Source organism: Mus pahari, chromosome 11 (assembly GCF_900095145.1).
Source record: "Mus pahari chromosome 11, PAHARI_EIJ_v1.1, whole genome shotgun sequence".
NCBI classification, from domain to species: domain Eukaryota; kingdom Metazoa; phylum Chordata; class Mammalia; order Rodentia; family Muridae; genus Mus; species Mus pahari.
Genome location: NC_034600.1, coordinates 8,800,167 through 8,814,273, shown reverse-complemented (window position 1 = coordinate 8,814,273; position 14,107 = coordinate 8,800,167). Strand labels below are relative to the sequence as shown.

The window sequence follows — 14,107 nt, the reverse complement described above, 5'->3', positions numbered from 1 at the left end:
GGGGCTGCAACCCTATAGGTGGAACAACAATATGAACTAACCAGTACCCCCTGAGCTCGTGTCTCTAGCTGCATATGTAGCAGAAGATGGCCTAGTTGACCATAATTGGGAAGAGAGGCAGGCCCCTTGCTCTTGCAAACTTTATGACCCAGCACAGGGGAAGTTCAGGGACAAGAAGTGGGAGTGGATGGTTAGGGGAGCAGGGGCAGGGGGGAGGGTATAGGGAAATTTCAGGATAGCATTTGAAATGTAAATAAAGAAAATATCTAATAAAAATGGGAAAAATAAATAAATATAATCAAAATATTTCTGAAAAAAAAATGGGGTACAGACCTAAGCAAAGAATTCTCAACTGAGGAATACCGAATGGTTGAGAAGCACCTAAAAACAATGTTCAACATCCTTAATCATCAGGAAAATGCAAATTAAAACAACCCTGAGATTCCACCTCACACCAGTCAGAATGGCTAAGGTCAAAAATTCAGGTGACAGCAGATGCTGGCGAGGATGTGGAGAAGGAGGGACACCCCTCCATTGTTGGTCGAATTGCAAGCTGGTACAACCACTCTGGAAATCAGTCTGAGGTTTCCTCAGAAAATTGGACATAGTACTACCGGAAGATTCAGCAATTCCTCTCCTGTGCATATACCCAGAAGATGTTCCAATTGGTAATAAGGACACATGCCCCACTATGTTCATAGAAGCCTTATTTACAATAGCCAGGAGCTGGAAAGAACTCAGATGCTCAACAGATGAATGGATACAGAAAATGTGGTACATTTACACAATGGAGCACTACTCTGCAATGAAAAACAATGAATTCATGAAATTCTTAGGAAAATGGATGTATGTGGAGGATATCATCCTGAGTGAGGTAACCCAATCACAAAAGAACACAAATGGTATGCACTCAATGATAAGCGGATATTAGCCAGAAACTTGGAATATCCAAGATACAATTTGCAAAACACATGAAACTCAAGAAGAAGGAAGACCAAAGTGTGGATACTTCGCTCCTTCTTAGAATGGGGAACTAAATATCCATGGAAGGAGGTACAGAGACAAAGTTCAGAGCTGAGACAGAAGGAAAGACCATCCAGAGACTGCCCCACCCAGGGATCCATCCTATATCCACCAAACCCAGATATTATTGCATATGGTAGACAGATTTTGCTGACAGGACCCTGACATAGATCTCTCTTGCAAGTCTATGCTAATGCCTGGCAAATACAGAAGTGGATGCTCACAGTCATCTATTGGATGGAACACAGGTCCCCTAATGAAGGATCTAGAGAAAGTACACAAGGAGCTAAAGGTGTCTGCAACCCTATAGGAGGAACAATGATATGAACTAACCAGTAACCCCCAGAGCTGTGTCTCTAGTTGCACATATAGCAGAGGATGGCCTAGTCAGTCATCAATGGGAGGAGAGTCCCTTGGTTTTGAGTTGATCATATGCCCCAGTACAGGGGAATGCCAGGGCCAGGAAGCAGGAGTGGGCAAGTTGGGTAGCAGGGCGAGGGGAGTTTATAGCAGGCTTTGGGGATGGCATTTGAAATATAAATGAAGAAAATATGTAATAAAAAATTTTACCAAGAAAGAAAGAAAGAAAGAAAGAAAGAAAGAAAGAAAGAAAGAAAGAAAGAAAGAAAGAAAGAAAGAAAGGGGAGATATAACAGCAGAATCTGAGGAAATCCAAAAAACCATTAGATCCTACTATAGAAGCCTATACTCGACGAAACTGGAAAACCTGGATGAAATGGACAATTTTCTAGACAGTTACCAGGTACCAAGGTTAAATCAGGATCAGATTAATTTTTAAACAGCCCCATATCCCCTAAAGAAATAGAAACAGTCAGTTATAATTTCCCACCCCCCCACCCCCCAAAAAAGCCCAGGATCAGATGGGTTTAGTACAGAGTTCTATCAGACCTTCAAAGGAGACCTAATTCCAATACTCCTCAAACTATTCTACAAAATAGAAACAGAAGGTACCCTACTCAGTTCATTCTATGATGCCACAATTACTCTGATAGCTAAACTACACAAAGACCCAACAAAAAAAAATAGTACTTCAGACCAATTGCCCTTATGAATATCGCTGCAAAAATAATCAATAAAATTCTCGCAAACTGAATCTAAGAATACATCAAAATTATTATACATCATGATCAAGTAGTCTTCATCCAAGGGATGCAGGGATTGTTCAATATATGGAAATCCATCAATATAATACACTACATAAACAAACTCAAAGACAAAAACCACATGATCATCTCCTTAGTTGCTGAAAAAGAATTCAACAAAATCCAATGCCCCTTCATGATAAAAGTCTTGGAAATGCCAGGAATTCAAGGCCCATACCTAAACATAATAAAAGCAATATACAGAAAAGCAGTAGCCAACATCAAACTAAATGATGAGAAACTGGAAGCAATCCCACTAAAATCAGGGACTAGACAGGGCTGCCCATTCTCTCCCTACCTATTCAATATAGTACTTGAAGTCCTAGCCAGAGCAATTAGACAACAAAAGGAAATCAAAGGAGTAAAAATTGGAAAGCAAGAAGTCAAAATATCCCTATTTACAGATGATATGGTAGTATATATAAGTGGCCCCAAAAATTCCACCAGAGAACTCCTAAACCTGATAAACAACTTCAGTGCAGTAGCTAGATATAAAATTAACTCAAATCAGTGGCCGTACTCTACACAAAGGATAATTGGGTTGAGAAAGAAATTAGGGAAATAACACCCTTCAAAATAGTCACAAATAATTTAAAATACCTTGGATGTGACTCTAACTAAAGAAGTGAAAGATCTGTAGATAGGAATTTCAAGTCTCTGAAGAAAGAAATTGAAGAAGATCTCAGAAGATGGAAAGATCTCCCATGCTCATGGATTGGCAGGATTAGTATAGTCAAAATGGCTACCTTGCCAAAAGCAATCTGCAGATTCAATGCAATCCCCATCAAAATTCCAACTCAGTTCTTCACAGAGTTAGAAAGGGCAATTGGCAAATTCATCTGGAATAACAAAACTCTAGGAATGCAAAAACTATTCTCAACAATAACAGAACCTCTGTTGGAATCACCATGCCTGACCTCAAGTTGTATTACAGATCAATTGTGTTAAAAACTTCATGGTACTGGTATAGTAACAGACAGGTAGATTAATAGAACAGAATTGAAGACCCAGAAATGAACTGACACACCTATGGTCAGTTTATCTTTGACAGAGGAGCTAAAATCATCCAGTGGAATGAAGACAGCATCAAATGCTGCTGCCTCAACTGGTGGACAGCATGTAGAAGAATGTGAATTGATCCATTCTTATAATTTTATACAAAGCTCAAGTCTATGTGGATCAAAGAACTCTGCATAAAACCAGAGACACTGAAACTTATAGAGAAGAGAGTGGGGAAGAGCCTTGAAGATATGGGCACAGGGGAAAGATTACTGAACAGAACACCAGTGGCTTTTGCTGTAAGATCGCGAATCAACAAATGGGACCTCATAAAATTGCCAAGCTTCTTTCTATAAGGCAAAGGGCACTGTCCATAAGACCAAAAGGCAACCAACAGATTGGAAAAAGATCTTTACCAATCCTAAATGTGATAGGGAGCTAAGATCCAATATATATAAGGAATTCAAGAAGTTGGACTCCAGAAAACTAAATAACCCTATTAAAACATGGGGTACAGAGTTAAACAATGAATTCTCAACTGAGGAATGCCGAATGACTGAGAAGCACCTGAAAAAATGTTCAACATCCTTAATCATAAGGAAAATGCAAATCAAAACAACCCTGAGATTCCATCTCACACCAGTCAGAATGGCTAAGATCAAAATCAGGTGGCAGCAGATGCTGGCTAGTATGTGGAGAAAGAGGAACACTCCTTCATTGCTGGTGGGACTGCAAGCTGGTACAACAACTCTGGAAATCAGTTTGGTTGTTCCTCATAAAATCGGACATAGTCTTACTGGAAGATCCAGCAATACCACTCCTGGGCATATACCTAGAAGATGATCCACCATGCAATAAGGACACATGCTCTGCTATGTTCATAGCAGCCTTGTTTATAATAGCCAGAAGCTGGAAAGAACCCAGATGTCTCTCAACAGAGGAATGGATACAGAAAATGTGGTCCATTTACACAATGGAATACTACTCAGCATTTAAAAACAATGAATTTATGAAATTCTTAGGCAAACGGGTGGATCTGGAGGATATCATCTTGAGTGTAGTAACCTAATCACAAAAGAACATACATGATATGCACTCACTGATAATTGGATTATTAGCCCAGAAGCTCAGAATCCTTTTTAGGAGGGGGAACAAAATACCCATGGAAGGAGTTACAGAGACAAAGTTCAGAGCAGCAACTGAAGGAACGACTATGCAGAAACTGCCCCACCTGGGGATCCATCCCATAAACAACCACCAAACCCACACACTAGGCAGATGCCAACAAGAGCCTGCTGACAGGAGCCTGATATAGCTGTCTCCTGAGAGACTCTGCCAGTGGCTGACAAATACATAAGTGGATGCTCACAGCCATCCATTGGACTGAGCACAGGGTCCCCAATGAATGAGCTAGAGATAGGACCCAAGGAGTTGAAGGGGTCTGCAGGCCCATAGGAGGAGCAACAATATAAACTAACCAGTACCCCCAGAGCTCCCTGGGACTAAACCATCAATCAAAGAAAACACATGGTGGGTCTCATGGCTCTAGCTGCATATGTAGCAGAGGATGGGCCTAGTTGGTCATCAGTGGGAGGAGAGGCCCTTGTTCCTGTGAAGGCTCTATGCCCCACTATAGGGGAATGCCAAGACCATGAATGGCAGTGGGCGGGTTGGAGAGCAGGGGAAGGGGAGAGGGCATAGGGGATTTTTGGAGGGGAAACTCTGAAATGGCATAACATTAGAAATATGAATAAAGAAAACATCTAATAAAAAAGAGTTTAATAAGGAAAACATAGTATTTTCACAGTAAAAACTATGCAGATGTTATCATTCACGTGTTTGTTAGAAGGTTTCCTAACAACAGAAAGGATGATTCTAGCTATGCTGTAGAACATAAATGTGGATGAACTAAGAGTAGGGTTGATATGATACATTTAAAATATGTAGAATGAACAATAAAAATTTTCCTGTGTAAATATACTTTACAGAGACGAGTAGAATGTGTTCAGGGTACTTGGGATTTGGAGATTATATACATGGTGGATTCCCGATGCTCTTGGTGTTGCTCTTGAGAAGACATGGACTCATCATCTCTCCAAGTTTTTACTCCTTGAACTCCACTTGCTATCAGGAGCTTTAGCCTAATTGTTGCTCTGCTACAGAGACAGTGAAGGAGCTGCCTCAGAGCATCGAGCTGGGCTGTCCTAAGATGTCGGATGCCACTCCCTCTGGCTGCAGAGGCACAGTGCATAGTGCATAGTGGATTTTTGTGGCAATGAGTCAAAGTGTCCCAACTAGGCTACACATTAGTGCATGGCGTGACATGGTTCCCTGGACTCCAGGGGGCTGGCGCCACCCCCACATTCATGTGTAGCCTGCTTTGTATAGCTATTCCACACAAAGCATCCCCCTTAAAGTGACTTGCTCTGCTGAAGTCACCATCTTGTTTCACCTGTTTCCTCATTTACCTAAGGAGGAAGCATCATTTATCTTCCTCCCTGCCTTTGGTTCTTTAAAGTATACTGTGTGGGGGAGGGGGGACTGCTACACATTCCAGAGCACATGAGTAAAGGTCAAGGGAGGGGAGCTGGAATGAGTGGAAAGCATGTGGTCAAATTCCAATCCTGATACAGTGATAAACATCTGTGAGTTCTAGTACCATTCTATGCGGTTGGCAGATGTCTCTGAACATGGTGGGGGAGGCACTTTCCCACTGCATTGAGTTAGCTGTTTCAACCTCCTTATGCTCTAGATCGCTTTAGGAACTAAAGGTCTGATCTTTTCATGGTTCTCAGATTTTTGCAAGCTGCTAACCTTCTGAAAAATTTGGAAAAAGTTGTGGTTGAAATAAGCACAAAAGAAGAAAAGAGTGATCATCCATTTTTAGATATGTTTAGAGACTGTGTGACTCAGAGCTGCTTCTGTTAAGAGCACTGAATATGTGGTCTTTTTTTGGTACTGAGATGCAAACACAGAAGACTGTGGTCTAAGTTAGTTTTGGGGAATGATGAAACTCTATTGAAGTAGAATATAAGTGTATATACAAAGGCCCTCTCCTCTCTCAGCTTGGCTTTGGACATTCCCTTTAGATCCTCTTTGCCTCATTTAGGTCTACATATTCAATTGTTCCACAAAGGACTGCTTTTCTAGACAAGAGCACTGGCAGAAAATATAATAATGTGTTCAGCTGACAGGGATACAGGACAGACCAAATGTTTCTGTGGTGACCGTTCCAAATTTTCAAACAGTATGACATTAGTTCTTTTCTTACAAGCTTTGTTTCTAGAGGTAAGTATTCTGGTTTTAGTGAATCTGAAAACAAATTCTATACTATCCTAGAAAGGAGAAGAATCTAATACTTTGTCATAGGGAGGAACTAACTAAATATTCCAGTATATACTACTGTTTTAACAAGGCAGACTTTGTCTCAATTTATGCACAGTAATTCCATGAATCAGAATGATTTCATTGATCTGCCCCACTCTTCAGGATTTTTCATGCCACCATTGATGAGTAACCAAGATTGCTGTGTAGGAGGCAATATCACGTCAGTGGAGATGAATGTTCTTTTAAAGCGTAATTAAAAAATCCTGCTGGAAGACTGTGCATATGCCAACAAATATCAGGACTATTCACAACTGTGGAGGATGCTCAGCTTTACTTAGTATCCCTGTGCTCACCCGAGTGACTAGAAAGCCACACCTCAGGCCACAAACACGGTGAAACTTAATGGTAGCATCTGGGCTGGAACAGATGTCTGGTATTATCCCTTGAGAAGTCACAGAGAAATCTTGAGAATTCAGAGAGCATCAGGAGTCCTGGCTACCTAAAGAGGCCCTCTGGAGGAAAATATGCCTGAGTACACACCACGAAAACAGTTAAGGCTTCAGAAAATCGTAGGCTTGGTTTCACAGCACACTGACTCTGTGGAGTTCACTGTTTATCTTGCCTTTCAATTTCTTTACTTATAAATTAGTGATAAAAGCATTTGAGAACAGTATACTTGATCTAATTATCATTGAGAATGAGAAGAAGTGATGTCTCCAAAAGGCTTACCAGGACACCAGATGCATAAAATTTGCTTAATAAATATCAGCACCAATTCTCTGATTTAACAGTGAGCTGTGGGGTATGAGTCAATGAATCTTCTCTATCATTGTATATGCTTTGAAGTAGAGTTTGTTAGAACTCATGAGAGAAACTTGCCCAGGGAAAAGTAGGATGTACCAAAATTCAACCTATAAAGGAAGCATGATTGTGGTTAAAAACATAAATGCTGTGTGCCTTTGGGTAAGTTATTTAACTGTCTCCCTGTGGGTAAAGTACAAATAATGATACCCACAGAGTGTATTGTAGAAAATTGATTATATGATCTAGTCATTTCCTTTATTCTTTGGGGCTTGGTCCCTTTTTCTGAGGAGGGCTCATGTGACTATGCTTTTTACACAGAACCGTTTCCCCTTAATTGTTAAAGATGAAGGATGGGAATGGAGAATTGAGGAAGACCCAACCCAATCAGCTTGTTCTCTAGAGAGATGACTAAGGAAGACAGCACCTACGAAGGCTTCTTATGGCATTTGGAGAGCACAGAAAGCTCCGTAATTTTAAAATTCCAAATAAAGAGTATTGTATGGTGTCAGCTCTTCAATTGATGACATTTTTGTACTCAGTGCCTGTAGTGTGGATTGGTAGCACCAGGTCAATTTGCAGTGCAGGAAGAATTTTCCTGAGCTTTTGGAGTGACAGCTCAAAGCAAAAAGAGGATGGCAGGTCTATCTTTATATCCTTTCATGCCAGGGACATTTCTAAATGAAGCATGTATTAAACCAGCTTTTCTGGAAAAGTTGAACAACTCTACTGGAAATTTTCACATCATGGTCTCCGACTAGGTGAATTCAGACCCAAGGTTGCTTTTTTTTTTAACAACCCTGACTTGGAAATTGCACAGGCACCATGACATTTTTAACACACCTCTTCTCATGGGCTCCCTCTGAGGCCGCAGATCTACCCTCACAAATGGCGGTCTGCTCATCCAGTCCTTAACAGACTTTGCTTATTAAATATAGCTAAATGTACTAGGCAAGGTCATATCTCCTTTCTTGTTTAATTACTAGTTGGAAAACCAGGTAGGCTTGGTTTTGGCTGAGACTTCACAAATAATAAACACACAAGGAAGCCCTTTCCTGTTGCATATTAATCTCAACTATCAGTCAGCATGTTGAAGAGAGAGCTATTACCCATCTATATACTTCATATGTTATGAAATTATTATTTACCTTTGTCTCTTTCTGACATTGATTTAAAAGTCATTTTTTAACATGTTTATTAGATATTTTCTTCATTTACATTTCAAATGCTACCCTGGAAGTCCCCTGTACCCTCCCCCACCCATTCCCACTTCCTGACCCTGGCATTCCCCTGTACTGGGGCATGTAAAGTTTGCAAGACCAAGGGACTAAAAGTCACTTTACCTCGTTTTTCTTTTAGTCTTCATCCTAATTAATTTTTCTAAGATTTCTTCTTCACAGCAGAATATCTCTCTCTCTCTCTCTCTCTCTCTCTCTCTCTCTCTCTCTCTCTCTCTCTCTCCCTCTCCCTCTCCCTCTCCCTCTCCCTCCCTCTCCCCCTCCCTCCCTCCCTCCCTCCTTCCCTCCTGAAAGTTTCTGCGTTTGAAGTCAGTCAAGAGTGTAATTAATTCACCCTAGAGGTTCTATGTACTTTTCCCATGTGCTGAAAGCTTTAGCTAGGGTTTTGTAGAGAGCAGTAAGGACTCAGGGTGAAATGCCTTTCTTTCCAAACCATATGGAAGAGTGGGTCACAGCATGGGCTTGTAAGCCCTTGCCCTACACACACACACACACACACACACACACACACACACACACACACACACACACACAATCTGTAACCAGCAAAGTATAATTCAGGTCTTCTTTCAAGAGGAGAAAGCAGTCAAAATGCACAGCTGGGTATGCCAGAAAACACATAATTAGACAAATTGGATTTAAGAGCTATGTAAGGTCTCAACTGAGCCAGTGAATGAGAAACTGAAAGAAACTTTGCGGTTGCTCCCCCAGTCCCTGGGAAAAATAGAACATGTGGATATGTGTGTTCTTGGCAAATAAAAGGCAATTATTGGGTGTTATAGAGTATAGCTGACATCTCAAATGGGTTAAGCTACAGAATGTCTTGACAGTGGGTTGTGTTGGTGAATAAGATGTTGTTCAGGGCTAAAAGAGGGAAACTGTAAGAATAGATGTGCTTGAAAGGGAGATCTGGAAAGTTCCCTTTTAGAGTTTTATCTTGTAAAAGATAAAGGGTGGTTTGAAAATACATTATGCAATTTAAATTTATCTATTATATAATTGTTCTATAGGCTTATAAGTGTTTTAGATAATTTTAAGTACCAAAGACAAATTATATATTACAATTTTCCTTCTAGCAGTAGACTTTTCCACACAAGGCAAGTATGTTCTAGAAAAAATAATGGTGTCTACAGTTTAAGAATTTCTCCACAAAGAATTCTCAAATCAATAAATAACTTTTTAAGATAATTGTACTTCCTCCCATAGGACATAGAAACTAAAACTACATTACTACTTTTCTTATTTGCAAATATGCTTCAAGACAGCTGAACGAAAAGCAGATTCAAGAAGATGCTCATCCCTTCAATTATATGTGGAATAAGCTTGGGTAAGTTTGCTAGCACTGCAGTGACTGAAACAACCCAAGAGGAACAAACCTGAACAAGGGGCAACACACAAGGCTCTGGTCAGTCCATGGCATCTTGTCTCACACATTCTAAGAACTTTCGAAAATGTCAAGGGTGAGGGCAGTTTTAGCTTAGTGATCCTGGGATTAAATGAAAAGTCGTTATCCTTAAGTCAGGATCACAATATACCTTACTCTCAAACACTTACTGTGGTAGTTAGTGAAGAGTTACCAAATTAAGGTATTTAATATACTTTCCAGACAAGAGCCATCAACTTTCCTTCCAATGAAGTTTACACAGAGAATTATCTTAAGTAGAGAACATTAACTTGGTCTGATGACTAATAAGCCTGTGACATTTTCTCTTAATTCAGGATTCCTTAAGATATAAAATGAGCAAGAGGATGGAAGAAATAAAGGTTTGGAGCAACAGCATTAATAACTTTACATCTTAGCTCAATTCATATGCTCCCCACCCTAGTGTCTACCAAACTGGTCATTCCGGAATTAGGTGGATACTACACACTGTGTTAAGAGCGACGAGTTGTCAGGTTTGACTTTACAAAACCTTCCTCCAAAGTTGAATATTTACAGGCAAGTTTCTGGTTTATAAGACTACATTCAACACCATCTCATCAGAGAGACTAGGAAGAAGAAAACACAGGAAGAATGTAGAGACTTACTGTGTCCCGTTGCCTGTTATCTTTCCCTGATATTATCAGGAAGTAGTTCCATGTCAATAGTAACAACAGCAGTAGTGGTATCATGTAGAGCTCAAAGTTCCAGACAATGAGGAGAAAGAGCTGGAGGGGAGAAAAGAGAGAAAAGACAAGATTCAGCTTTGAACTTCCTTGGGTAGGTTATCATCCATGCACACTAACCTCAAAAGCCCACAAACCAAACGCTTCAAAACAGGAAAACAAACCCTGTGGACTTATTTTGCTAAAAGCACACCTGACTCCTGGAAAGTCACTGGCAAGATTTTTGCTTTGCTTAACTTCTGTGAAGGAAAACTTAATATCATTATACTGTCAAAAGCAATTTTATGTTTCTTCCTTCATTTAAATTATTGTTAGATTAGACAAAATAAAGGTTTTTCCTTTCTTTTTACTTTTATTTATTTATTCATTCATTTATTTATTTATTTCCTTATTTCCTTATTCATTTTTTAGACAGTTTCACTGTGTAGTTAGAATAGCCTGGTCTGTCTGTCTTAATCACAAAGAATGAGTCACCATTTTAACATCAGGGATACTCTTTTTACAAATCTCACTTGGATAATACAATAGACCAAGAATAATAGGCAGATGAAAATGCCACGCCTATACTACAGAACCCCAAAGATTTCACATTATGAAAAAGGCAGTGCTTCAAACAAGCGTTAAAAGAAGTTGGCTTATCATTCTGTATGACACAGAAAGTCAGACTTTTGCAAAGGAATGTGAAGAGCCATTTTGGCAAAGAAAATTTTAACATGCCTGTTTGTATTACATTTTAACACTACCTGTTTGAAAAAAAAACTATTTTTAATTGTAAGACAAATGTCAGAGAAAGAACTTTGGGGTGACGGACGGAGCCATTCTATGCACATATACATTGTAAAAACAAGAGGATTTGAGACATAACTGTGACCCAGCCACCTCCTCACCAGATTTACATTGTCAACCAAACATCTAGATCCTTTGAGCCTGTGGCTCCTGCTATCAGACTAAAGTCACCTTAAATCAGGTTGGATGGAAAGTAGCATGCCTACCCAAGTGTAAAGCTAAGGAGTGGTGTAACCTTTGTATAACTTCTATATCATCTTTTTAATTTCTTCCTCCATAAAATGGGAAGTAAATCAAGTATCACTTTAGAGTTGTGAGAACTGTGTAATTAACAGAGTTCTTGGAATGTGGGAAAATATACATGCTTACCTTTACTGTGCCCATGTAATTGATGCTCAGAAAATTAACTATTTTTTGGCTGGAAATCAGAACATCATCTGCCTACTAGATGTAGGTGAGCAGTGGCTAAAGTGGAAATTTCAGTCAACTGGTCAGGGTAACACACCCAGCTTGTACTTCGTAGACCATGAATTAGGGGAAGTCATATGCCACCAATGTCAGGAGCAATGCTACCTGAGGCCTTCCTAGTCAATATCGGTTCAGGCCCTATTGAGATGGCAGATAGGAACACCGACCTGTGAGCCACAGAACTCAGGTTCCAGATCTTAAGAAGTGACTTTGCCTCTGTTTTCATATATGAAAGGAGACCTATAAACACAATCACCTCTACCATCCCTGTTGTAAGATCTAGATGACCTTGTGGCACTGCTCCAGAGGATGAGTAAAGGGCAACAGAAGCCTCTGGAAACAGAAGGTCCTCTTCACACATGAACTCACAGTGGTTGCAACAACATGCGCAAAACCTGCGTAAGCACATGGTAGACCAAATACCACCTACGAATGGGGAGCTGGGAATGAAATCCTAGCCCTGACTGTGGCCAGTTGGCAATGGAGAGGGAGACACAGCTTTCTCTAAGAATATAGCACCTGGTAGGTCAGACATATTCCAGTGGAAAAGTGCAAATTGAGAAGCAGCAATTAGTCTTGAAGATTTGTGGCCTTTTCAGTATACAAAGTTGGGTGAGTAAGCAGGTGGTCTGGGATTGGAGGAGAGAGAGAGAAATATGATCAAAATGCTATAAGACACTCAGAAAACTATTAAAAAGTGTTATGCACTTATATGGTCCAATGTGTTCCATGTATATGGTCACCAGATCAGGGGAAGGTAGAGAAAAGAAAAATCAAGAAAAAAATGATATTCACTTTAGAGATGCTTACAATAGAATTGTCTTCTTTCTTACTCTTTGTGCATTAGGAAGCTGCTCCTTGTGTAAATGAGCAAGAAACTCTCATGTTTTAAAGAAAGCATCTTTAAAAGAAAAAAAAATCGAACTTTGTATGAACTCCAAATGAAAATCATTAACATTTTCTTTTTCAGCATTAAAAAAATATAAAAATTTCAAAAAACTATTGAACATACCTTGACGATTAAAAACAGTTTTGAAATTTTACTAATTGTTTAAAATTAGGATAAAGTACTTTCTGGCTTCTGGGTGCTAAGAATGACTAAGAAAAAGCAGCCATCCACTAGAGAATCAGTGGTTACTCTAGTTCTTACTGCACAGTAAAGGGCATCTGGTAAAGAGGGGAATAAGCCTTTAGCTCATTTTCTGTACACTAGAGTTTCCTCCAGCTTCCCTGGGCCACAGGCACTGACTGAGCCTTGTGTTCCAGTAAGGTCTTAGGAGAAAGAAGGCTTCTGGGAAAACAAGCTGACACTGGCTCTGTCCCTAGTCCTGACTACTATTTTTCACACATTTGAGAGTGGCAAAAGCAATACAATAATGCACTAGAAGAAGAAACTAAGGGATAAACATATATTCCCAACACACACAGAGAAAAAATACAAATATAAAAGGACAGTGTTGGACATGTCCCGATCATCTCACTCTTGAATTGCCTTTTCCTTCATGGAACATAGAAAGAGGACAAGGTCCTAGGTTTCAATATTACATCAAGCAAAAATGAAATTTATGCAGTATTTAACTTTACTCAGTCCCATCACTTTGGGATACTTTCCCAGTCTCTTTCCCCATCACCCAATTTGTAGCCTTTCCTTTTCATCCCTGGATCTTATTCCCAGTACCAACATTTTAACTTGGGCCTGTGGATTTTCACATCCTTAGAATTCATGCCTCCATTTACACACAAAACACCTAATCCTACATTAGCTATCCCTGCTCACTAGAAACTGAAAATACTTGAAGTATTTGATTTTATTTTTTAAACTATAGGTTTAAAACTATAAGTTGTGGTTCACAATTAGAATTCCATAGTAGAAAGTCTTAATAAGATATTAGTCAAAATTATAACAGCACTTACAACCTCCACAGACAAAAAAGGGTACTAAATCCAGGTAGCATGGGTCATGTGTATAATTCTAGCACTTGGAAGCCAGAGGCAGGAGGATCAGTAGTTGAATACATAGCTACATAGCAAGTTTGAGACTGGCCTGAACTACATGAGAACCTGTCTCAAAATTTTGACAAACTGAGAATTCTGTTCATTATCCTGTATGTAGGAGGTATGCTGGAAATCCTGTATGTAGGAGGTATGCCGGAAATCCTGTATGTAGGAGGTATGCCGGAAGTCCTGTATGTAGGA

At 39.7% G+C, this 14,107-nt stretch overlaps 1 protein-coding gene across 4 annotated transcripts in view; it reads right to left on the bottom strand.

Moving 5' to 3' along the window:
* Positions 1–14,107, bottom strand: part of Mctp1 (multiple C2 and transmembrane domain containing 1) — a 595,681-nt gene that overhangs the window by 102,994 nt on the left and 478,580 nt on the right. For all 4 annotated transcript variants that reach the window (XM_029544133.1, XM_029544132.1, XM_029544131.1 and 1 more), the window contains one exon: positions 10,580–10,699. In XM_029544133.1, coding sequence (XP_029399993.1) covers positions 10,580–10,699 — 120 coding nt within the window. The remainder of the gene's footprint in view (positions 1–10,579; positions 10,700–14,107) is intronic.